Here is a 23,689-nt window from a genome sequence, read left to right as displayed (position 1 = left end):
AGAGTAATAGAAAAATAGTTTTCTTTTATTAGCCTTTCCTCCAGTGACTGTTCTCTGATACAGGCAAAAGCTTGGTAGCTTCACCTGCCATATGTGTTTTTGCGCATTTCAATCCCATTTAAAATTTCCCCCTCCACGTTGAGATGTCCTTAGCCTTCAAACAGACTGTAATGGTAATTCTTCCCTATTAGATTTCTAGCTAAAAGCATAAAAGGCTTTGGGTTTGTTTGTTTTGAGGTTGGCTTGTTTTGGGGCTTTTTAAAATTGTGCTTGATTTATGCCTGGGAAGATGTTAACTCTTGCAGTGCCATTTTCTTGTTTTCCTCCATGCAACTCCTGCCTTCCACCTGCAGCTTCCTCATCATCTTCAGTGCTACATCAGTAAAATGAAGAGCCCCTAAAACTAATGCTAACCTCTGATGCAGCTGTGTTTCTTTTTGGGCCTGCTTGTAAAATTAACCCATGGAGTGCACTGTAAGTGATCTCTCATGCTTCTTTTCTCTGCTAGATCCACACAGGCTTACAACACCAGATAATTTGGCCATGCCAGCCCAGCTGTCTGCCACTGGATGAGAAACTCCTCCCAGAGCTACTTCAAGAGGCGGGATATGTTACTCACATGGTGGGGAAGTGGCATTTAGGGATGTACAGAAAAGAATGCCTTCCAACCCGCAGAGGATTTGACACTTACTTTGGTAATGGTTTGATTTAACGTGGGCAATAAATGCAGTGTTAAAAAGGATGCCCCATTCTCGTAAGAACAGCAGATTTACTGTTAGTTTATAAGCAAAGCCATACCTGCGTGTGCATATTTCTGAATTATCACTGCTTAAAAAAATGATGATGCCTTAAATGTATGCTCAAGCTTTACAACTTACTGGGGAAAGTATTGGAATTACTGTGCCTCCAAGTAAGGTATTTCTCTCTTGCCATCTTGCCTCATCTCTTCCTCCTTCCCAGACTTACTTCTATTCCAAATTCTCTGTCTCCTACCTACAGCAGCCCAGGGGAATAGGGAATGGGGGCTACAGCCAGTTTGCGTAGCTTTGGTTTTCCAGAGCTGGTAATGAGATGGTGTGAAAGCCTCCATAAAGTAGTACCCAAAAACTCACAAGTTAGGAAGTCAAACTCTCAGACTAAACAATAGATTGTCCAAGTATGAGTGCATTACTTGCAGAGCAACTTGCAGCTACTCACTGTTTATTGTTCCTCGTGTGGTTTGGGCTCGTCCCAGTGTCGATTCCACATTTACTAGTTTTGCACAAGTGTCATGGCTGTTACGTTACTTGGGCTGTCTGCTCTGCATCTCATTCTGCACAGCTCAAAGAGGTCCATCTCCACTTGGTTGTTCTTAAGCCAATTTCCTTGAACGATGAATTTCAAAACAGTTCATTTCAATGCAGAAGTCTGTGTTGCTCTTGTCTAACCTCAGGCTTAGGTGAAGAGTGTGACTGTGTTACGTGTGTGCTTTTTATAAACTATGTTGGTCCAAACATTAGGTGGGAAAAACTGTTCCCTTGGCTAGTCTATCTCTTTTCCTTCTTCAGGGAGCTGATGGCCATGGTTTCACAATGGAATTAAGCTAATATGTGGTTAGAATATAACAGCTCATTTCTTAAACTCTTGTGCTTCCTCTCATCCGTTCATGGGAACTTGGGATCTTTTTGATGGCATAGGTGTGGATAGGCTGCTGTTACTTGTGAAATCTCACCCTGGGACTGAGCAGGCTCCTAATGCAGGAGCCTGAGGACAGGCTGGCTCTGGGTATGGTTGTTGGGTGGCCAATGTGACATTATTTTTCAGAGGATATAGCAGGATATAGCTTTCTAATATCTTACAGTGTTCATGTGATTCCAGTAGGCATCGATTATGATTAGGGTCTTGATTCTGTGGCACACTTGATGCAGAGTCTCCCCTAGTGGGCATTCAAAATGGAAAAAATGCAACATGTTGTACTAGTTTGAAAACAAACCAGTGGGAGGCACTAAGTCAGAATAACAATTTAATGGAAATTAAAGAAAAGGGGAAAAAAAAAGGTAAAAGAAAACACTGTCAAACTGACAGAGTCAAGGTACAACCTGACACCCTGTTAGGCAGGGTGGTGGTAGCAGTCTGGTAGAATGGTGGCTGCAGTCCTCTGAAGCAGTGATCCTGTAGTAAAACAGTCTGCTCTTCCTCAGGAAGTCCAATGGTGGCTGTGTAGCTCCTGTCCTCTGGAAATCCAGTGGGAAGCCAGTGTCTCTGGTGTTCAGCCTCAGATTATATCCACGATGGGATGCTTGGTTCCTCCCTCTGGGTGGAGCATCTCACAATGGGGTAATGAGTCATGAGGCAAAGTGTTGATTAGGCTCATTAACAGAAGATAGTCCGGAGGGAGTTATCTCTGAGTCAGGCGGCAGGACAATGATGGGCCATTAACAGAAAGATAGTCTGGGGGGAGGAGGAAAGGAAACACTGCCCCACCTGATTTCAACAGCTCATGAGGATGGTAATAGAATGCACTGCAACCCAGGACACATGTGCCTCTGAGTACATTGATGTAAGCAGTCTGCACATAAAATCAGTTCATCTTTTGAAAGAATACCCATTTTTTCCTCCTAAAAATATAGTAGCCATTTATATTGTATTTAAGACAACTTCATTATTCTTTTACATTTGTTTTTGCAGAAATAAATAGCTGAAGCTGCTGAATAAAAATTCAAGTAAAGCTCTTCTGTCTTGGATTTTTGTCCCAAGTTTTTGTTTGCCGAACATAAGACTGTATTTTTTTCAGATTCATCTATTTTTTTCAGGATATTGGGGGAAAATTTTAAAATCTAATTTCAAGTGTAATTTTTGAGATTCAAGTCATTTGGAAAAGTTTTATCTGTGATTGCTAAAGCATGAGGGCTCTCAGTGCTTAACAGGGTAGCCCTAGGTAGGACCAAATCTACACATGTAGAACTTTTACTTCGTTCTTTTTGGATATCTCTAAATGATAGTGTCTTTCCTTCACCAGCTGGTGTCAGCAGTGGATCAGAAATTACCTTACAGCAGACGTCATGATTCATACTTGGGTGTTTATGAATAAGTGAATTTTAAAAATTCCAAACTTTCTAATAGAGATGGAAATCTTATGTCAAAATACAAACATACAAAATCGTAGCACCAAAAATCAGACTAGCACACGGCTAGATCCCTGCCTTTGGTCTCAGTGCATTAGTTTAATGCTAATGGATATCAAAGTATAAGTAAGTCATTGAACTGCTTTCAAAATGTTTAATTTCTTTTGAAATTACTACTTGCATTAGCAATGAAAATCCTATGAGATATTAAATGTGGAGCTACTCAGACCTGTCAGGGGTGTCACTGTAGGTGGTCCAGGGTTGAATTAGTGTTTTAGCTTAAAACCATTAATGTTTTGATATTTATGTTTGACTTTTCTCCTCCTCCTGATGTATGTGTTTATGTGACACGATGTTGGCCTGCTCATTTGACATCTTTTCCTGTTTTAGGCTATCTCCTGGGCAGTGAGGATTATTATACTCATGACCGCTGCGTCCTCATCAAAGCAAGGAATGTGACGCGCTGTGCTCTGGACTTCCGAGATGGAGAAGAAGTTGCAACTGGATTTAAAAATGTGTACTCCACAAATTTGTTCACAGAAAGAGCTATAGATCTTATAGCCAGTCACAAAACTGAGAAGGTACAGTCAACAGCTGCTACTCTGATAACTTCAACATTAAAGAATGTTTTAAAAAATGTTAATGAAATATTAGTAGAGAAAGCTGTGTTTGGACTGTAATTCGGGGCTATTCAGTAAGTGCATAGAGCTAAATGTGAGAAGTAGCATTTGTAAAACTTGTCTTGTCTGCTGCCAAAATCAGTTTTGTCTGCATGGTCCTGGCCTGCTACTCTTCTCCATTTCTTTTATTGTATTACAATTAATAATTTTTTAGAAATGGTTTAGCAAGTAGTTTGCACTTCTAAAAAGAGAAGGGAAGTTTAAGGGGAGAAGTTTAGTAGAAAGAAGTTGTCAGCAACTGTGTTATGTGGAAAAGCGACACCTGATGTTTTTCCACAGCTTTTCAAAAGTAATTTTTCGAACTTTCTTAGTTTATGTGCAGGGATTAGAAGATGTAGAAGTGTTAGAAGAAATCAAAATACACTACCTGCACTGTTGATAAATCAGGTCTGCTTTTGCTGCAGTAAATTTTGCACTTACTACTTTATGTTCAACTAATTTCCATTCTGTCCCTTCCACCCCAGCCCCTCTTTCTCTATCTCGCCTTTCAGTCTGTGCATGAACCTCTCGAGGTCCCTGAAGAATACATGAAACCATATTCTTCCATAAAAGATGTAAAGAGGCGCCAGTATGCAGGGATGGTGACTCTTATGGATGAAGCAGTAGGAAATCTTACTGATGCTCTGAAAGCATACGGTCTTTGGGACAACACAGTTTTTGTTTTCTCTACTGGTAAGTTCCTTTAACTATTCTTTCAGTAATAACTTTGCTACAGCATCTAACAAGCTGACTACAGAGACATCTGGCCCCTCTGTCTTTCCTCCAGATATTTTCTAACTACAGAAGAGTGATGAAAGTTGAGCAGGACTTTGAGTCAAACAGCAGTTTCTTTCCCTGCTCTTAGGGCTTTCTCAAGCTTGACAAAAACAACTCTGAAGTAGTGTTTGTGCTGGTGGGGGATGCTCCTGGTGGAGTAAAAACAGCTTTGTAAAATCTGAGGAGGGCAGTGGAGTTAGAAGCATCTTACTTGACACTGCAGTTACTGTCGGAATCTGTCAGAATTGAATCCTTGCTGCGAGCTGTCTACAAATTTATTTGTTCTGAAGCTGTCTGTCCAGTCTGTGAATTGCCATGCGTTGCATGAAGCACAAACAGCCAGACAGCAAGCAGCTTGAAGCCAAAACTCTTTCTTTCTCTTGCTTTAAGGTGACATGTAATTTTTGTCTTTCTTGAAATATTTTCACTAGCATCTTACTCCCATGAAACAAAGGTCTGTTAATAAAACAGCTGAAAATATGATGAGCAGTCTAGTCAGCCAAATTACAGTCTAAGTTTTTGTATGTACAGGCACATGATTTGGTTTCTAGGTTATTAGAGTAATGCAAATAATACGTTGCAAAGCAGTCCCCTTTGTTTCCAAATTAAGAATGAAACAGAACCATTTTGAAATACAGCTGCTTGGCTGGGTTTCAGGAACATATTTGCTCTTGTCTGGTTGAAAGTGGGAAGTAGCCTTTCAATGCATACAGTTGTTCTTTTGTCCACACTTTACATATTAGGGCAGTCAAAATGGCAAATTAATTTTCTGTGAACACTTCAAAAAACAACAAAAACAACTAAAACAAACAAACAAAACCAAAACAAAGAACCAACCAAAATTTGATGAAAATGCTCTGATATGTTTTGAGTTTAGCAGCTGCTTCCTATAGCACTCGGAATCTTGGAATTTCATTTTGAGTCCAGACCTGTTTGCCTGATGATGTTACATTTGTGTCCAGGTTTTGGCTCTAGCAGGATTCGATAACTCTTCTATGCCTGTTTCTAGTTGCAATGTTTTTATATTTAGAACTGTAAGTAAGCAAAGACATATGGAAAATGGTACCAGTATTTATTCCATATGGAAAAAATCCAGTCTTTGCTGATGGGGTCTTGGTAGAGTTATTTCAGTAATGTTTGTTCAGTACATTGTGGAATAAAACTAAATACATCTGAGCTAGAATTACAAGGTATGAGTGAATTAAAAAGACAAATTTGGTTTTTTCATTTATGAAGCATTTATTTTTCTGAATAGTGACAGTCTACCCTGTTCTTTAACAGTGATTATTTTACAATCAGTTGCAAGTATGTTTCAACAAGAGCCAAACAATCAGGAGAATCAAGTGTCTGCCCTATCAAATGGGACATATTTTGAGTTAATTGACAGTTTAAACTTCCAGGAGTTAAATTTAATATGACTAAAATGCGTAGAAATTGGACTAAGATCAGGCAGGACAGGAGCCAGTGATTTGGTTTTTTTCAGTGTTCTCTCTTTATTTCACGCAATTATTCTTCACAGACCTAAAACGTTGCATGCAATAAGGAAACAGTTTCAAAAACCAAATGTTGTAACCATAAAACATTTTAAAAAGGCCAAAAAAGGAAAAAAAGTGCCAAATTATTCAGTTTTTCTATATTTTGCTTAGTGCTTTTGCAGATGGTGTGTTTCAGAATGGACATTAGAGCATGGTTTAAAAGAAACATATGAGGGTCTGCAGTTGAGCATCACGTGCAGAGAGCTGTGCTGCGTGAAATCTGCCTGCACAGCTTTCAAGTCCTTTGGAACTGGGAGTCCTGATGTGCACTGGAAGCTGCAATATGAGCATATGATTATAGTATGATTTCTCTCCAGCTCTTGAGGACATGTCTGCTTGAAGAAGTCCCTCTCCCTGCCCCAAGTGCTGTTCTGGAATTGGGAGACCCTCTTTTTGCTTGGTGGGACACAGCAGGGGACACACACTTTTCTTTATGATCAGGAACTCTTGTCAAAGAAAGTTCTTCCTGTTTTGTGGGAGTAAGAATCAATTCAAGGACTTCAATGAGTACTGCAAGGGAGAATCTAGGGAATGATGAAGTTTATCCATAACTTTAATGAGAATGTTAAAGACACAAAATCATCATACTTGCCTAGAGATGGAAAATGCACCAGCATTTGGCACATGACCCAGCCATGGGCACTCACAGCCCAGAGAGCCAAACGTGTCCTGGGCTGCATCCAAAGCAGCGCGGCCAGCAGGGCCAGGGAGGGGATTCTGCCCCTCTGCTCTGCTCTGCTGGGACCCCACCTGCAGTGCTGCATCCAGCTCTGAGGTCCCAGCACGGGAAGGACAGGGACCTGTTGGAGCAAGTCCAGGGTAGGGCCACAGATATTATCAGAGAGCTGGAGCACCATTGCTATTAGGACAGGCCCAGAGCGCTGGGATTGTTCAGCCTGGAGAAGAGAAGGCTCTGAAGAGACCTTACTGCAGCCTTTCAGTACTTAAAGTAGGCTTATAAAAAATATGAGGACAGAGTTTTTAACAGGACCTGTTGTGACAGGACAAGAGGTGATAGTTTTAAACTGAAGTAGAACAGATTCAGATATTAGATATAAGGAAGATGTTTTTCATAATGAGGTTGGTGAAATACTGGGACAGATTGCCCAGAGAGGTGGTGGGTGTCCCATCTGTGGAAACATTCAAGGTCAGGTTGGATGGGGCACTAAATAACCTGGTCTAGTCAAAGACATCTGTGCTCATTGTAGGAGGGTTGGACTAGATGACTTTTAAAGGTCCTTTCAAAGGCAAATCATTCTAAGAGAAAAATTTTGTTAGCTATGTGGTTTGATAAAGGTGTTGTCGAAAGTCTGTAGAGCAAAAAGAAAACATTGCTTTTATGGTACATTTTACTAGATTCATTACTATTTCCTTTTTAGTTGCAGCCAAAATTCACGTTCCATGTTTGCATCTCTCTGTGCTTTTAAGGTCCTGCCCAAAGAATAATTTACAGATGGTCATTTAATATTTTGTGCTATAGCAAGTAGCATTGCATCAAACATGGTCTTCTGACTACTTCACTGTGAAGTGTTGACCTCAAACTGTAGATCTCTTTTTAGTGGGTGCAAATTGAAAAACTGTAGAATATGATGTAATCTTTGATCTTGTGGTAGGTTTTTTTTTATTATACTCTTTCATGTTTCTTTCTATTTGTTATGGCTTAAGAGGGATTGCCTTGCAAACATGCCAGTTGAAAAATGGAGATACTGCACATTTTTTTTTTTAAATGTGTAGAAGAACTTCAGTTATTTTTTAAAGTGGTCTGATGGAGATACCAGGGTAAAAATGTAACTTCATTATGTTTGATCATTAGCAAAATCTGACTCCATCAGTACGTCCTGTAAATCAACCCTCTGGTGTCTTTTTGAACAGATAAACAGGCTATTTCTACAAGTAAGTAAGAAAAAAGTGAGCAGGTTCGATGGTATGTGGTGTATCAAGTAGTAGCTTGAAAAGTCTTGAGTGGCTTGATATGAAATAGAATTTGCTTTTATGGAGCACTTTTTATACTGCTGATACAAGTAAGTCTGTGATCTGGTAAGATCTGGTGAGATCATTGATGAAAATGAAATCATTGCTTTTTTAAGCAAAACAGATGAAAATGAATGCAGCAGTGGTAGGTACCCATGGCCTTTTATCCACTTGAAATCAAAGAGAATGAGAGATAGGGTATATTTTTATTTTTAGCAATCATAGGAGTCCGTAACTTCCAATGTCCCTGAACAGGACCTCAATTTAAAATAAAGGTCATGAAAAGCGTTAAAGGGTACAAATTTGCTTCAAAACTATTAACATGGACTTAGAGTCCAAATTTTGCTTCAAATACAGAACTGTGATTTGAGGTAAGAAGTGGAGATTTGCTCTGAGTAAAATGTGATTACAGTTTCTGCAAGGTATTAAAATAAATTTTGGTGTAAATTTGCCAACATTAAAGCAAAGGAATATGACCCCTAATTTCAGTTCTGTATTAAAGCTACTATCCTTTGCTTCATTTAACTTTCAGCTTTTTATTAAACTAAACCACTGTGGAGCAACACTCCTTTCTTCCAGTATTTCTCTCTGTTTTAAAATGTGGATTAGCACTGTAGTGCCCGGTAGTTGCCATAAGAGGGCTTTGGAAAGCAAAACACGTGGAACTTTTCAATCCTTGGTTTATATTGCTAAGGGAAAACCACATAAATCCTTTCCATAATGGAGCGTGTGACAGTGATGACTGTTTTCACTCCAAAAGATGGTCTTTTATCATTGTAGAATGATGATTAATAAGAGCACAGATTGTTTTGGACATCCTTACTGATGTTTGTACCGTTTGTATCATACCCCTAGGTTTTTTTTTCCCCCAAAATGTCATATTACCTTTTTTTTTTTTTTTTTTTTTTTTTTTTTAGTCACCCACCATCCTCTTCTTTGGGACTACGCATCTGACTTTCACTGAGTCCTTATGGGCATTTTCTTTTCTTCTTGATATCTTTGATCACAAATGAACTCCTGCTTCTTCACTTTTGCTTGTAAGGGACTTCAGAGAGCCTTCTAATTGCAGATTGGCTGAGCCAGCTGAAGGACAGATTGGCTAGAGCAGTTATTCTGTGTGTGATGTCAGAGTGCTAATTTTGATGGTTGTGCTCTCAGATTTTTATATTACAGTCCTAAAGACTTGTTTTAATTGGTCTTTCAGAGGTTTTTGAGAGGTTTGGTGTGTTGCCAGTGAGGAAGATGTCTTGGCATCTATTGGCTGATCATCTGCTGCTTCCTGAGTGGAAATAAACACTGGTGCCTTAGCTGCAAGCACCTTTTGTCACACTAGTTTTTTGACTGTATCTATTCCCAAATATTATTTTTCTGTTTCTTATTTATTTAATCTCATTTTTATACAGGCAAAAGTTCTGACAGATCACTGTACTTGTATTGGTTAGAATTGTTACATGTCAATGACAGTGAAAGGTGCATGTGGTTGGTGTTTTGTACTCCAGTGCTGGCTTTTATTATTTTTTTTTTCAGGTTTTTTCCATGTTAAAGTGTGGGTGATAAAATTTTTTAGAAATAAAAATACACCTTCTCTGTCGTATGATGCAGGTAATAGTAATGAGACTCGATTTTTAAGAATATGTTATCAAAGGTGGAAATGTTGTAGTGGAAATGGATTTAAAATCAATACTGAAAGATGTTGATAGTCAATATATTGACTCCCTCCCTGTCATTTTAAAATCCTATGAAAACTCAGAATGTTTTGTAGGAAATGTTTATTTATCTTCCTTTCCGTCTAGCATTAATCCCTCCTCACCCACCCAGCTTTTTCCATGCAAAACCTAGCACTCCAAAGCTAAGTTCCTGAACAGGGAGTGACCTTGTGCCAGAGACATTTGCTTCTTCTTTGTCTTCATGTTTAAAAACTCCATCATAAGTTGAATCTTGATTTTTTCTTCCTGTTTTTAGTGAATGCCAGTGCTTGAAGTGAAGTTCATTTGTAAATGAAACTTGGAAGTGAATTTTGCCCAGAATTTTGCAAGCTGGCCAGTTTTGTGTAAAGCTTTGATTTAAGCATGTTAATAGCTTTGGTAGTAATTTTTTTCTTAGAATGAGATGATTGCTGAAAACAGCCCATTTCATATATTAACAATAATGTTTAATAATCTCCCACAGCTCCCAAAAGGTTGCCTTAAACTATGATTACTATTAAACGATACCAGTTTGTTCTCCATAATAGTGTTTGGGAAGCCTTTATTCTTTGTGTCAGAATTTTCTGCACCCAAAAAGTGGTCAGGTTCAGTTCTCCTGTCAGTGGGACAAATCCAAAGTTTTCCTGACAGTGTCTTGTCTAACTTGCTCACTGCAGACATATGAACAGCGTGTCAGGTTTTTTCTGTTGGTTTTGGGTTAAAATTTTCTTCCATGTTTCTGTCGTGTCTAGTGATGTGTGGCGTGTGCTAGTGTAGACCTTGACACAGCAGGGTCTGTAACTACTGAGACCTGTTTAATTACTGAGACTGCTCACAATGAAAGCACTCGACTGAAACTGTCTGTGCTAGGATTGCTGCTATCGTGAAAGCTGTACTGGAAAGCAAAAAAAAAAAGAAAAAAAAGAAAATTTCAATGGGATGAAAAAGGGCATTGTTCATGCAGCTTTTGTAGGGTTGAGTCTGTAACTGCTGGAAGCTTGTGTATATCAAATGCATTTCTTTCTCCCATGAGATCAGTTTTCTTTTTTTTTTTTTCCAATTTTGAAGAAGTCAAGAAAATAAAGAGACAGTTCTGGTGAGTTGCAAAAAAACATAGAGGTTGATTTATATGAGCACAACTCGATAAAAGTTACTCTGTAAATGCTCAGTAAAGTTGTTCAGCAAATGGTGCTCTGATGCAGGAGAGGTATTATATTCCCTGATGGAAAAGAAAACCCCTATGGTTGTATTTAAAGCACAACAAGAACTACATTAGCAGAATTTGATGTTAGAAGGTCTAGTTTTCTATCGTCCCTCTAATTGAAAGGCTTTCAGCATTGCTTCTATGTCACATACACAAATAAATCTGTATCAAGCACTGAAATATAATAATGTATCAGCACTCTGAAGACAAAGTGGCATTTCTGCCATTGAACATTGAACCTTCAAGGTTATTCTTTCTGCTTTGAGTATACAACATCAGACTGAAGTATACAAGAGATGTTTTTTTGTTAGCTGGTCTTACCAAGTGATTTTGGTTCATTTTGTTGGAAATATGTGTTTTGTATTAGCCATCAGAGGGAGTGTGATTGGTCTTCTATCACACTTGTGGCACGACTGAAAAATGCAGCTACACATGGATCTTCCAGATGCAATGTGGGGAAGCAGGGAAGAACATGAGTTCAACTTACGGGCAAAGTTATTCTCTAATTCATGCTGCGAGTCTCCTATCCAAAGTGTAGATCTCTGTTGTGTATTCTGTACTCTTTTTTTTCTAATGAAACCTCAATGGGAGTTCTGCACTTGGAACATGTACAGAGTAAGCATTATTTATGCTCTGAAGATCAGAGGGGAGAAATTTTCCCCAAATGTGATCCTTTACCACTATTATTGACCGTGCTCTCTGTTTAACTGTGACTCACAACCATGAGCTTAAATCACACAAAGGAAGGTCTCTGAAGTCCTGTTCTGTGACCTAGACTTTCAGCAAGAATGTTGGAGGTCAAAAATGAGATGCATTTACAGAGCTGTGCATTGATGCTGGCTAATGTTTGCTCATATTGTGTCTGGCACTAGTAAGTGCTATTTAATTCCCTTTCACATATGCAAAATTGACGCACAAAACTAAAAAAAGGTTAAAATAACCCCAACCAAAGCAAGCGCTAGCTGCCTGCTTGTTTTGTTGATATTGGCAACTGATTGTAGTTTACATTCAAAATTGTGTACGAGTATTAGGCATGACCTATCAGTAGACGAGTAGACTTGTCTCCTGCTTATGTACCTCACTCCATTTTTAAATAGCATAATACATGTAATACATATTAAATGATGCATGGTGGTATCATGTCTGCTAAATAAAGGGTTTTAAATTGTTGAATCGCTCTTGCTTGTAGTTCCCATTCGTTGCTCTTTACCACTGTAAACTATTTGCTGCCCCCGTAATTTCAATAGTGTTTAAAACAAAATCGTACAAAGTCCAGATTTGCATTATGGAATGGAGATGTCAACACTTAATGTAAATGAAACTGTAGGAATTTGGCTCTTCTGCAGTATCCCCATCTGAAATAGGCGACAGGAGGAAAGGCCTTGGAATGGGGGTTTTGTCATACTTTCTATCTTTTTCACTGTCTGAGGTTGTTAACATGTTACTCCTTTTGTTTATTTTTAGTTGTATACTTCAAAATCTAATTTGTAGAAATATTGAAGGTAATGTGAGTTATTTTATTGACATGTTCTGTTTTCAGCAATACCAAGACACTAACATTGTAAATTGGCTTCTTAAACTCTGTAAGTTACATATGAAATAATTTCATAGTTAACTTTTAATATACTTTCCAGTTCTGATTCACTTGGATGGACCCTCATACTGACCTCCATGTGGTTCTGATTAAGTTTAAGAACATGATTGTTCCTAAAGCCCCAGCCCTTCAAAGGAGCATGAGATACATAACATGTAAAAAATATTTACAGAACTAAACTGCGGACAAATTGAATATGCCATCTTATTTCTGCCATCCTTTTCTATATTTGTTACACTCATTATTGTTTAGTTGTAAATTAAGGGGACCTACATGGCTGCTAGTGCTCAAGGTTGAGTTGAATTTTATTTTTAAAATGCAGTATTACAATATCAGAGAGAAAAATTAAAATCTCAGTATTGGAAAAAAAAGCCAGAGTTTAATGAAGGAATCAAAGAAGCAATCTCATCTGTTGTCTAGTTTAGTGGCTTGTACACTTTTGGAACAGTGAGACAAAGATGATTGAAAAACCTGTCCTCAACCCATTATCCCTTGTAATTCATCATCTGTTAAGGGAATTGTGCTGCCTAGCTGGCGGTGGTACAGGGGTAGAATTGCTGTAAGATTCAGGATTAGAAGTGTGTTTTTGTTGTTGCTGTTTATGGTTTGTAAAACCTCTGAATGCATTAGCACAACAGAAGAAGGGGGAAAATATCCCAAACTCATGAGAGTTTGAGTTTCTTTTTAAGCTTTGATCATTCTGAGCTGAGGTGTTGCACAGTGGAAATGTATGAGAAATGTGAGGAAAGGAGGAAATTAATTTTTTGGAATTAAGGAATTTAGTCTTCCATATTTTATTGGGACCTGGTGAGTATGGGTTTCTGTCCGTGTTCCTGATTGCCCGTCTTAGTCTTCCAAATTGTGAAATGTCTTTTCCTGTGGGAAAGAAAGATACTGTCTTCTAATTGGACTCTAGGAGTGGGCCCCTGCAGTGAGCAGAGGCATCTTCAACTAGATCAGGTTGCTCAGAGCTTTGTCTCCAGTCTGGCCTTGAATGTTTCCACAGATGGGACATCCACCACCTCTCTGAGCAGCCTGCCCCAGAGTTTCACCACCCTCATAATAAAAAATGTCTTCCTTATATCCAATCTAAATCTACTCTCTTTTAGTTTTAAAATCATCACCTCTTGTCCTGTCACAGCAGGCCATGGTTAAATGCCTGTTCCCACCTTTCTTCTAAACCCTCATAAAGTACTGGATGTTGCTCTAACGTCTCCATGCAACCTTCTCTTCTCCAGACTGAACAGTTCCAACTTTCTCAGCCTTTCCTCATAGGGGATGTGCTCCAGTCGTCTTATCAACTTCATGGCCTCCTCTGGACTCGCTCCAACATCTCCATGTCCTTCCCATGCTGGGACCCCAGAGCTGGATGCAGCACTGCAGGTGGGGTCCCAGCAGAGCAGAGCAGATGGGCAGAATCCCCTCCCTGGCCCTGCTGGCCGCGCTGCTTTGGATGCAGGCCAGGACACGTTTGGCTCTCTGGGTTCGCCCCCAGCCTCCCAGCCACCAGCACCCCCAAGTCCTTCTGGGCAGGGCTGCTCTGATCTGTCCATCCCCCAGCCTGTGCTGATACCAGGGTTGCTCTGACCCAGGTGCAGCACCTTGCACTTGGCCTTGTTAAACCTCATGAGATTCCCATGGGCCCTCTTCTACAGTTTGTCCAGGTCCCTCTGGAAGAGACTGCATCCCTCAAGTGTGTCAGCTGTGCCAGTCAGCTGAGTGTTGTCTGCAAATTTGCCAAGGGGGACTTCGTTCCACTGTCTGGATGTAGATCAGTGATGAATGGTGTCCCTGAGGGCTCTGTATGGGGACCAGTACTGATTAACAACCAGACATTGAGACATTGACCAATTCTCTGAATGTCACCATCCAGCCAATACATGATGCTCTGAGTGGCCCGCCCATCAAATCCATCTCTCCAGTTTGGAGAGAAGGATGTTCTGGGGGGGACTGTGTCAAAAGCTTTACAGAAGTCCAGATAAAGAACATCTGTAGCTTTTCCCTTGTCCAGTGGTGTTGTCACTTTGTTTAGAAGGCCATTTGGTTTATCACACAGGATTTGCCCTTCCTGCAGCCGTGCTGGCTGTCTCAAATCACCTCCCTGTCCTCCATGTGCCTTAGCACAGCCTCCAGGAGGATCTGTTCCATAATCTCCTAGGCACAGAGGTGAGGCTGACAGGCCAGTAGTTCCCAGGGTCCTCCTTTCTTCCCTTCTTAAAGATGGATACCATGTTTTCTATTTTCCAGTCACCTGGGACTTGCCCTGAGTGCCATGACTTTTCAAATGTCGTGGAGAGTGGGTTGGCAATGTTATCAGTCTCAGGACTCTGGGATGCATCTTGTCAGGTTCCATAGATTTATGTAAATTCCAGTTCCTCAGCTGGTCATGAACCTGATCTTTTCTTACAGTTCCTCCCCCAATCCCTTTTTTGTGGTCCATCTACTCAAGAGGTGTGAGAAAAGAGACAGCCAGTGAACACTGAGGCAAAGAAGTTGTTGAGTTCCTCACCCTTCTCTCATTCTTTGTTACCAGTTTGTCAGTCATATCCATTGCAGGGTTAAACTTACCCTGAGCTTTCTCTCCTGTCTGTAAAGCCATTGTTGTTCTTTGCATCCCTTACCAAGGGATGCACAGCTCCAGCCATACCTTGATATATGCCTTGGACTGCATTCCTATACTCTTCCCAAAATACCTGTTCCTACTTCCACATTGTGGAATGCACTGCCTGTGCATTTTCTTCTTGCCCCGTAGTTTTACCAGCAGGTTGACTCAGCCATTGCCTGCCTTCCCTGATTTCTTATGCCTGGGGTTCGGGAGCTTTTGACCTCTATGGAAAATGTCCTTAAAGATCTGTCAGCTGTGTTCTGCTCTCTTCTCCTTGAGGGCGCTTCCTCAGGGGGTCCTACTGACCTTCTTGAAGAGCTGGAAGTTTGCTTCCCTAAAATTCAGGGTCCTGTCTTCACTCTTTGCCTGACCCATATCTCTCAGGACTGAGAACTTTACCAGTACATTATATTACAGAAGACCATACAAAAATATCAAAATGGAATTTCTTAGTTTTTTACAATTTTGTACTTCAGTATTTCTTCCATAGTTGTATAATAGAACTAAAGCAAATAGACTGAAGTTTGATATTTTATATAAATATATTTTTAGGTTTCATTTGTAACTGATAAATATTGTTTGAAACAGCACAGAACTGTCTGACACAAAGCTTTCATATTTATTTAGAAATATTGCTTCTCCAAGGGACTTACTTTGTCAATCAGTGACAGCCCTGTAGAAGCACAGGGAAAATCAATCATTGATTCACTTGGGAAAGAAGCATGTAATGTTGTCTGGTCTGGGTTAAGAATTTGGAAGAAGTTGCAGGTGTTGTAAAACGGCCTTAGTCAAATGAGTAGTATCTGAAAAAGGTTATTTGAATCCCTGCTGAGATATTCTGGATCTGTTTTCCTTCCCTGCTTTTTCATTTTTTCATACATGTTAATATACACTATGGTTTAGTTAGTATATCTGTTTCATATATTTATGAATATTCCAGAGTTAAAGTATGCTGCTAGGCTAAAGTCTACAGAAGCATCTAAGAACTTCCAAGTAAAAGCTCTGTACAACTGTCCTTTCTTTCACTTTTCATTATTTCATGTTTTTCTTAAACATAGAATATAACGGATCAATATTTGTGGGCAATACCAATTTAGTGTGCATTAAAAGAGTAAGATTTTCCCTCTCTGCCTTAATTAATGGGAGAATAAAACCAGCAGAATTTACTTAGGTGGTCAGAACATAAATGTACTGAATGCAAAGGAAGCCATACATTTTACAGATTTTTGAGTTAAAAATACCAGAAGAAACACTGAAATCCATAAGCATGTTATTAGGCAGTGGTTGCTAAGATGCACACAGGTGTATCAGATCATGTAAATGTCTGATGTGAAAATGGCTAGGAGAGCTCTTACCATAGTGTTCACTGCAGTTTTTTTCCTCCATTAGTACTAATGCTGGAACAAATAAGCTAATTTCCCCTCCTTTTGGAAGGTTCCTTGTTTGTTTTTTTCAGTTCTTTACAGCTTGGTCTTAATCGTTCTTCTGCTTTCTCTATACCTCTTTATGCCCTTTTGAAATCTCTGTGTTTCTCTAGAGACCTCCACATGCCTCCTATGACTGGAATATCTGTCTCTGAAAATACAGCATCTATCTTTACATTTCTCTTTAAGCAGGAAGAAACAGCCCTGTTTTTATCTGAACTTTGAGCACTGCTGCCGTGTGGAATGCTGCCTATGCTTGCTCTTACCTTTGACCTCCAATTGTGTTTTCTCAAGTTAAAATGCAGCCAGAGCTTTGTGTATGCTGAAGTGAGCTGACCCTGAATTCTGTATTAAGATTCCAGAGTTGCTTGAACTGGTTGGGAGAACCAGAAGTCTGCAGCAGTAATTTCACTTATATTTTAGAGTAAATGGCTTTAACCTACAACACGTAAAACTAAATAATGCAGCAAATGTAGTGTAGGTTTTTCAATACTGACTTCTTGTATTGTAGGTGGTCCCCATGTTTAGGCTATGCGAAAGATTATTACTGATCAGTGCAGAGAGCTGGATGTATTGAAGCATTGTACTGCTTCTGGTGTCTTGCAAGAGTGTACTTTATCAAATCAACAATGAAATAGCATATGCTGACATCTGGTATGCAGAATTTAATGAGAGTTTTAATAGTTATATCTCTTTAAGTCTGCTTTACGTCTACTTCTTTCTATTTGCACTGAAGTATTGTAACAGGTTTTACAATCAAATAAGCATTTGTAACAAGTGGATATAAAGAAAGACATCCTCTGCGTGTTTTTTTTCTGTTAAGTCCAAATTTTTTCAACAGTATTCTTCTGTTACTCATGGGGGTTAAAAATAAAAGGTGCACTCCATTACTTTTCTCTGTAAAGTTGTACATAGTTGCAGTTCTGACTGCAGAGGATATGAATTGATACCTGCCTACTTGAATGTATCACACATTCTGCTGCCATCAAGGTGTGTTCCAGTGATTTCAAAGGATTGAAAAAGCAAAGATTTTGTTTAAAACAATTTAATAATTACATTTTACTGGCCTCAAATGGTTTGCATTGACTAGGAGAGAGAAACTACTGCTGACCATCCGTTACAGTTCATTATAAAGTCGAAGGTACCAGGAAGAATACAATGGCAAAAAAAACCCCAAACCCAACAACAACAAAAAAAAAAACAACAAAAAAAAAAAAAAAACCCAACCAAAAAAAACCCACCCACCTAAAAGGAAAAATGCATGCCTCAGGAGGAAGAATAGCTGTGTAGACAGTGATGCTGATGTGTGGGGCTAAGGTTAGGGGTCTTTTTCTGCCCACAGGTGCCTCCTTTCACAGGTGATTGCCCCTGAGGTCTCTCAGCTGCTCAGGACCTGCATGTGGCTTCCTGTGGTTCCCTCCAAGTGACCTTGGGTAGCTTAAACATTTTAAACAGTTACAGTGGTTTCGATTTATTAATCTAGATAATTTTGACAAAACTGTGTGAAGAGTAAACATAATCATAACAGCCTCTTTTAAGGATTGTTGACCTCTTGTGTGATCTGAGAGGTTTTAATTACCTCTATTCTTTGGATTAGTTTGGTCAGAGCCTTCCTGTAGCCTAAGGCAAATGAGAAGATAAGCTTTGGGAAAACATGGACCTAAAGACCTTGCCTAGTTTAATGGGTCACGTATTCCATAATCCTGAGAGAAATCTGAAGTAGGATTTAGTAAAACTCCCCTGCTAAAGTGGGAGTAGAGGGAAAATGTGACTTCTGGACTCACATATATGAGTCAAGTAGTGGTTATTCATGAGGGCAGAAGTCCTTTGCGAGGAAGATAAACCTGCAGCTGTAAATGTGGAGATTAGGGGAGCTCACCACTTAAGATTCCACCATCAACTCTAGTCACCCCACGTTTGCAGTGACCTACCCCTTTGACTGAATACTTCTTAATGCAGGGTTGGACTAAGCAGGCTGAGGAAGGATCATGTGGGTGGTTTGGTCAATGATATAAATGAGATGATAAATTCTGATTGTTGGTGGCATCAGGGATATCAAGCAATAGTGGAGAAATTCATTTGGCAAGCACAGGTTGAATCACAAAGTAGATGTGCTTTATGGCTTTAATATCACTAAATTAGATAAGAAATTTGCAGAGGGAAGAAGGCAAGATGTCTTCTGAGAATGGTAGGATTAGCCTGTTTCTGAAGTATGGGTGTACTGTGAATCATTTGACCATCCAGGGCTAAAGTTCTGTTTGTAATGAAATACTGTCTTTGAGCAGAGGACTCTGTTAGTGCATTACGGGGTTTTCTGCTTCTTTCCCGCTTTCAGGAATGGAAAAGGAAATAAAAAAATTAACCTATAAAGGATAAAGTTTCCAGGGTAAATGTTGTAGGGAATCATCTTTAGGCACAAACCCATTAAAACTATAATGCCCACAAAGAGCAAAATATGCAATTTGACTGTTCCTTTGAAGTCTACAGTTGTTTCTGTTGCACATATAAGCAACTCCACTTTAAAATCTCTCAGAGTTATAGTGTATAATTGAATGTGGTCTGTACGGCTAGATGTTGCCAAGAGGAGAGATTTCACAATTTCAGGATTCAGGAAATACGATCAAAAGTGGCCAAAAGTTCAAGGACGATGATATTGGAGAAAGGCGGGAACTTGCCAAGAGGAAATTGCTGGTGACCTTACTGAACTAGCATGGTGCAGGCAGATTGCAGAGGTTTAAACATGGGATTACTTAAAGAGGGCATGTTTTGGCATGTAGCTGGGGGTAAAAAATCACAAAGTTGGAATAAAATAATCATTAATGAGTTAAAAGTTCTGTATTTAAGTGTTCCTTCTTGTCACTCACTTGAATTGGTGTGCCAAAATGAAGGAGGGGAGAGTATTAGGCACAACACTAAACACTAGGTTTCTTTCTGTTTTTATGAGAGCAGAGGTTCAGTTTTGTCCAGCTTAACATCCTTTTCTTAGGTCCAGCAGTATGTTATTCAGCCATTGTTACTTGTAACCAAGCAAAGGTGTTAAAGAAATAAATAACAAGCAAAAAATTATTCTGAAACACTCATTCAGCAAATAGGTTATCTGTCATTTCCCTGCCTGGAAAACATAATCCGCTGCTAAAAAACAGATTTATGCAAACTGGTTAAAAACACTACTTAGATTATTAAAGAGAACAGATATTATTTATTTAAACTTCCATTACTTTCCATTATGTGTGTTTCTCTGTCACCATATTAACTTTAAAAATAACCCCTTTCCTCCCCTGTAGTCTTTGTTGCATTCAGCAAAAGCTGGGGTGGCTGTTGGGAATGCCTTAGACAATGCTGGATGTACCTACGCAAGACTGTTGCATTTCCACCTTGTTAATTAACTTACCTGTTTCCTTTCATCTTAACCTCTAGGGCAATGAAACACCCTACAGCAAACAAAACAGTTACAACTGATCACAAAACAATTAGCCTTTTTCATCCCCCCTGTGAGACCAGTGTTCTAAAGAATATTATTTTCTTTACTCTTTGGAGTAAAGATTTTAAGTTTTTGTGGTTTATGTGCTTGGTGTGAGAATTAGCTTACGGACACATATTTCTTCCTAAGGTGCATGCAGCACTTTTTTAAAATGTCCCCTGCGTTAAGTAATAACTGAAGACTTTTGTTTCGTTTTTGTATTTTTATGCCAGCAGGTATGTGTTTCTTTCTGGTAGTGAACTCAGTCAATATATTCTGGGTATAGCTAGGGCCCCAAGTGATTAAGAACTCAAATAAAAGTGATGTAAAAAACAGATGTAAATCTGTCCAATGGCCGGAATCAAGTCATTGTTTGCACTGTGTAAAACCATTGCATGTGTCTAAACTTAAGAAGAAAGAAAAGACATCTGGCTTATAGAGGGTGAAATATAAAAGTGGTAGACACACAGGAGGGGTTGGGTTACCACTCGATGACCAAGGATCGGCTGTAATATTCCTTACATGAAGTAGTGGCCCTGCCACTCCTGCTTTTAAGAGTGGACTTCTAAATTCCTTGCAGTGAGGTTTCCGCTGTTCCTGGGCTGCTTGGAGAGTTTTGTCATGGGGCAGTTTTCCCTGTCTGCAGGTGGTAGTGTTGGAAGGTGCCCATCTGCGCCACCTTCCTGTGTGCGGGCTTGGTTGGACTGTGTGCAGCCCTCTTCTTCCTCCCCAGCCTTTCTCCCAAAACCTTTCCCAGCTGTATCCTGATGTGCTAAACTGCTTAAATTAACTCCAGATTGCTCTGTTTATTGTCTGCCAGAGGAGTGACAGAAGGCAATCAGAGCAGCTTCCTCTCAAATAAACTCCAAAAAAGAGGGGATACAGGATATTAGGATGGAAAATATGGGTTCTGGGAAGAACCCTGAGGCTCTAATGCCTGTATATTAGACCATTTGTCTCTGCTGTTTGCATTTTAATTCTAAGTTTTGGCAACTTCATATCCCTGGAAGTGGGTTTTTGGATTGTTTTTTCTTTTTTCTTTTTCTTTTTTTGCTTTCAAAAGAAAACAAAATGGGTGTTAGGTCAAAGTAGTCATTTTTTCCTTCCCCCTCAAATGACACTGGAGAGAAGTGAAATAATGATTCCCTGAGGTTGTCAGCCTCCTTGCAGGCCATGTGCACCTCAGTGCCTCTGCTTCATGTGAAGTCAGTGACCTCTTTTCTTGTATATGACTCTGATCAGCAATAAATGTAAAACTAGTTTTCCACCAGCTGCTCTCTTCACGGTTGGGATAGCATCCTCTTTTCTTACCTTACAGCTTGAAGCCTAAAATACAGATGTAGCAGGTCTGAGGTCAGATATTTTCCATATATCTGAAGGTGTGGATGCATTGGTTTTGTCTGGTCGCTGCTTAAAAGGAGTATCTGTAAGCACAGTTAACAGCAGCCCTCTTCCTGCTTTTTTCCTTCCAAAAGCTGATATAAATGTGCCTCCTAATATCCATAATATTATTTGGATAATAGCACTACGTTTGTTCTAAGAGTCATGCTGTTTCCAGAAGCAGAGGAAGAAACCCAAATGTATTCAAAATAAACTTCCGAATGCTTTTACTGAATAAAAGCACCTAGGTGCTGCCAGCTATTGGACAGTCTCTGCACTAAGAAAATTTAATGCATAAAATTCAGTGCTTTGCAGCATACTTTTGGTCATATGTCAGCCCTATCCTGTCCTCCTGTTATTATTGTCTGTCTACCATATGGACATATCTCTTCTGTTTGGTAGGGAGAGAGGGGGGATGCACTTGGAAACTAAACATCCTTCTGAGTTATTTATTTTAAATGCAATGAGGGAATGTATAGGAGGGATTCTGTTCCATTTAGCAAAGAGAAACCACCTTAGTTTCACTCTTCACAAAGTCATTAATGTATTAATCAGAAGCAAGAAACTGGAATGGGGGTTATAATTGACCCCATTTTCCCTTCAAACTTTTTATGCATATATTTCATGCTAAGTGACATACAGTTCATGGCTTTAGGGTGTTAGCAGCCTTTAGTTTCAGGAGTAGCAGAAGCTTAAAAGGTTTTTTCTCCTTATTTTGAAGATGCTTTAATTTGATAATATATTGAAATACCCTGCATTAGAAAATAAATTGAAGTTGTTTTTTTCTTCTGGTCTGTACTCACTTTAAAAATAGTGTGGCTTTAGACAAGGCTTTCAAGCAGAGTTTGGCATGGTTTACATATCAGACAGATGTGTGCTAGATCAGCTTACTGCAGGGGCCCTTGAGAAATCAAAGAGCATGGGAGTTTTCTCTTGCAGCTTCTGATAGATTCATCAATTCAAAAAAGACTAGGAGCTAAATAACAGGTGGAAAACAGTAAAAAGAGCTGGGGCATGCTGATGTTGTACTGGAGGTACGTAAGGACTATTTGGCAAGTGTTTTGTAACTGTTTTCAGGCAAAAGGAGACCTGGGTGTTGGTAGCCTGGAGCCAGAAATGTTTTACTAGATCTTTAGAGACTCTAATGGTTGGTTAAAGTTATCATGAGTACATAACAAATACTGAACTGATTTATAATATCTAATTGTATTTATATAATCCTAGATACTTAAAGTTTTCTTGTTTCTTTGCCCTTGCACATTTATTATTTCTAATTATTTATTTGGGCTGTGTTCTGAATAGGATAGAAAACTGTTTTCATAGTCAAAGATTTCAAAGATTTTCTTGGCACACAGCACTTCATTGCACTTGATTTCTCTCTTTTTTTTTTTCTTTTGTTGACTGATTCCTAATCAGTCAAATTGTAAATGTTGGTTGGTTATTTCTTTCTCTGTGGATATATGAGTTAGATGCATACAGATGTATTAAATTTTGGATAGCTATTTTAAAAAACAAATGTAGGTATCCAAGAAGTATTTAAGTTTGTAAACCTCATTAACATAATACATTTGACATGTTTAATTTTGTATGTGAGTGTGTGTGTGATATCAAGCACTTTTGGTCCTCTGTTACTTACTGCTAAAATTTGTTCATGCAAAATTTATTGTGCTCTGAGGTATACAGAGAAAAACAGTTCAGAAATACTTACCCTATTGGATTGCTGTGCTGAAAGGATCTTTTTCTCTTAAGACTGTGTCCTGGGTTGCAGTGTATTCTATTACCATCCCCATCAGCTGTTGAAATCAGGTGGGGCAGTGTTTCCTTGCCTCCTCCCCCCAGACTATCTTTCTGTTAATTGCCCATCATTGTCCTGCCGCCTGACTCAGAGATAACTCCCTCCGGACTATCTTCTGTTAATGAGCCTAATCAACACTTTGCCTCATGACTCGTTACCCCATTGTGAGATGCTCCACCCAGAGGGAGGAACCAAGCATCCCATCGTGGATATAATCTGAGGCGGAACACCAGAGACACCGGCTTCCCACTGGATTTCCAGAGGACAGGAGCTACACAGCCACCATTGGACTTCCTGAGGAAGAGCAGACTGTTTTACTACAGGATCACTGCTTCAGAGGACTGCAGCCACCATTCTACCAGACTGCTACCACCACCCTGCCTAACAGGGACTCAGGTTGTATCTTGACTCTGTCAGTTTGAACCAGTGTTTTCTTTTACCTTTTTTTCCCCTTTTCTTTAATTTCCATTAAATTGTTATTCTGACTTAGTGCCTC

The 23,689-nt window shown here is 39.4% G+C and overlaps 1 protein-coding gene across 1 annotated transcript in view; it reads left to right on the top strand.

The window, feature by feature from the left end:
• The first annotated feature begins 480 nt into the window (after positions 1 to 480).
• ARSB (arylsulfatase B) overlaps positions 481 to 23,689 on the top strand; it is an 83,466-nt gene continuing 60,257 nt past the window's right edge. The window contains exons 1-3 of the mRNA XM_017743715.1: positions 481 to 695; positions 3,495 to 3,685; positions 4,249 to 4,456. Coding sequence (XP_017599204.1) covers positions 620 to 695; positions 3,495 to 3,685; positions 4,249 to 4,456 — 475 coding nt within the window. The 5' untranslated portion in view covers positions 481 to 619. The remainder of the gene's footprint in view (positions 696 to 3,494; positions 3,686 to 4,248; positions 4,457 to 23,689) is intronic.

The sequence above is a fragment of the Corvus brachyrhynchos genome, unplaced genomic scaffold, assembly GCF_000691975.1.
Source record: "Corvus brachyrhynchos isolate BGI_N302 unplaced genomic scaffold, ASM69197v1 scaffold8, whole genome shotgun sequence".
Taxonomy (NCBI): domain Eukaryota; kingdom Metazoa; phylum Chordata; class Aves; order Passeriformes; family Corvidae; genus Corvus; species Corvus brachyrhynchos.
Note: the sequence above shows the minus strand (reverse complement) of the source record. Positions and strands in the feature narration are given on the sequence as shown.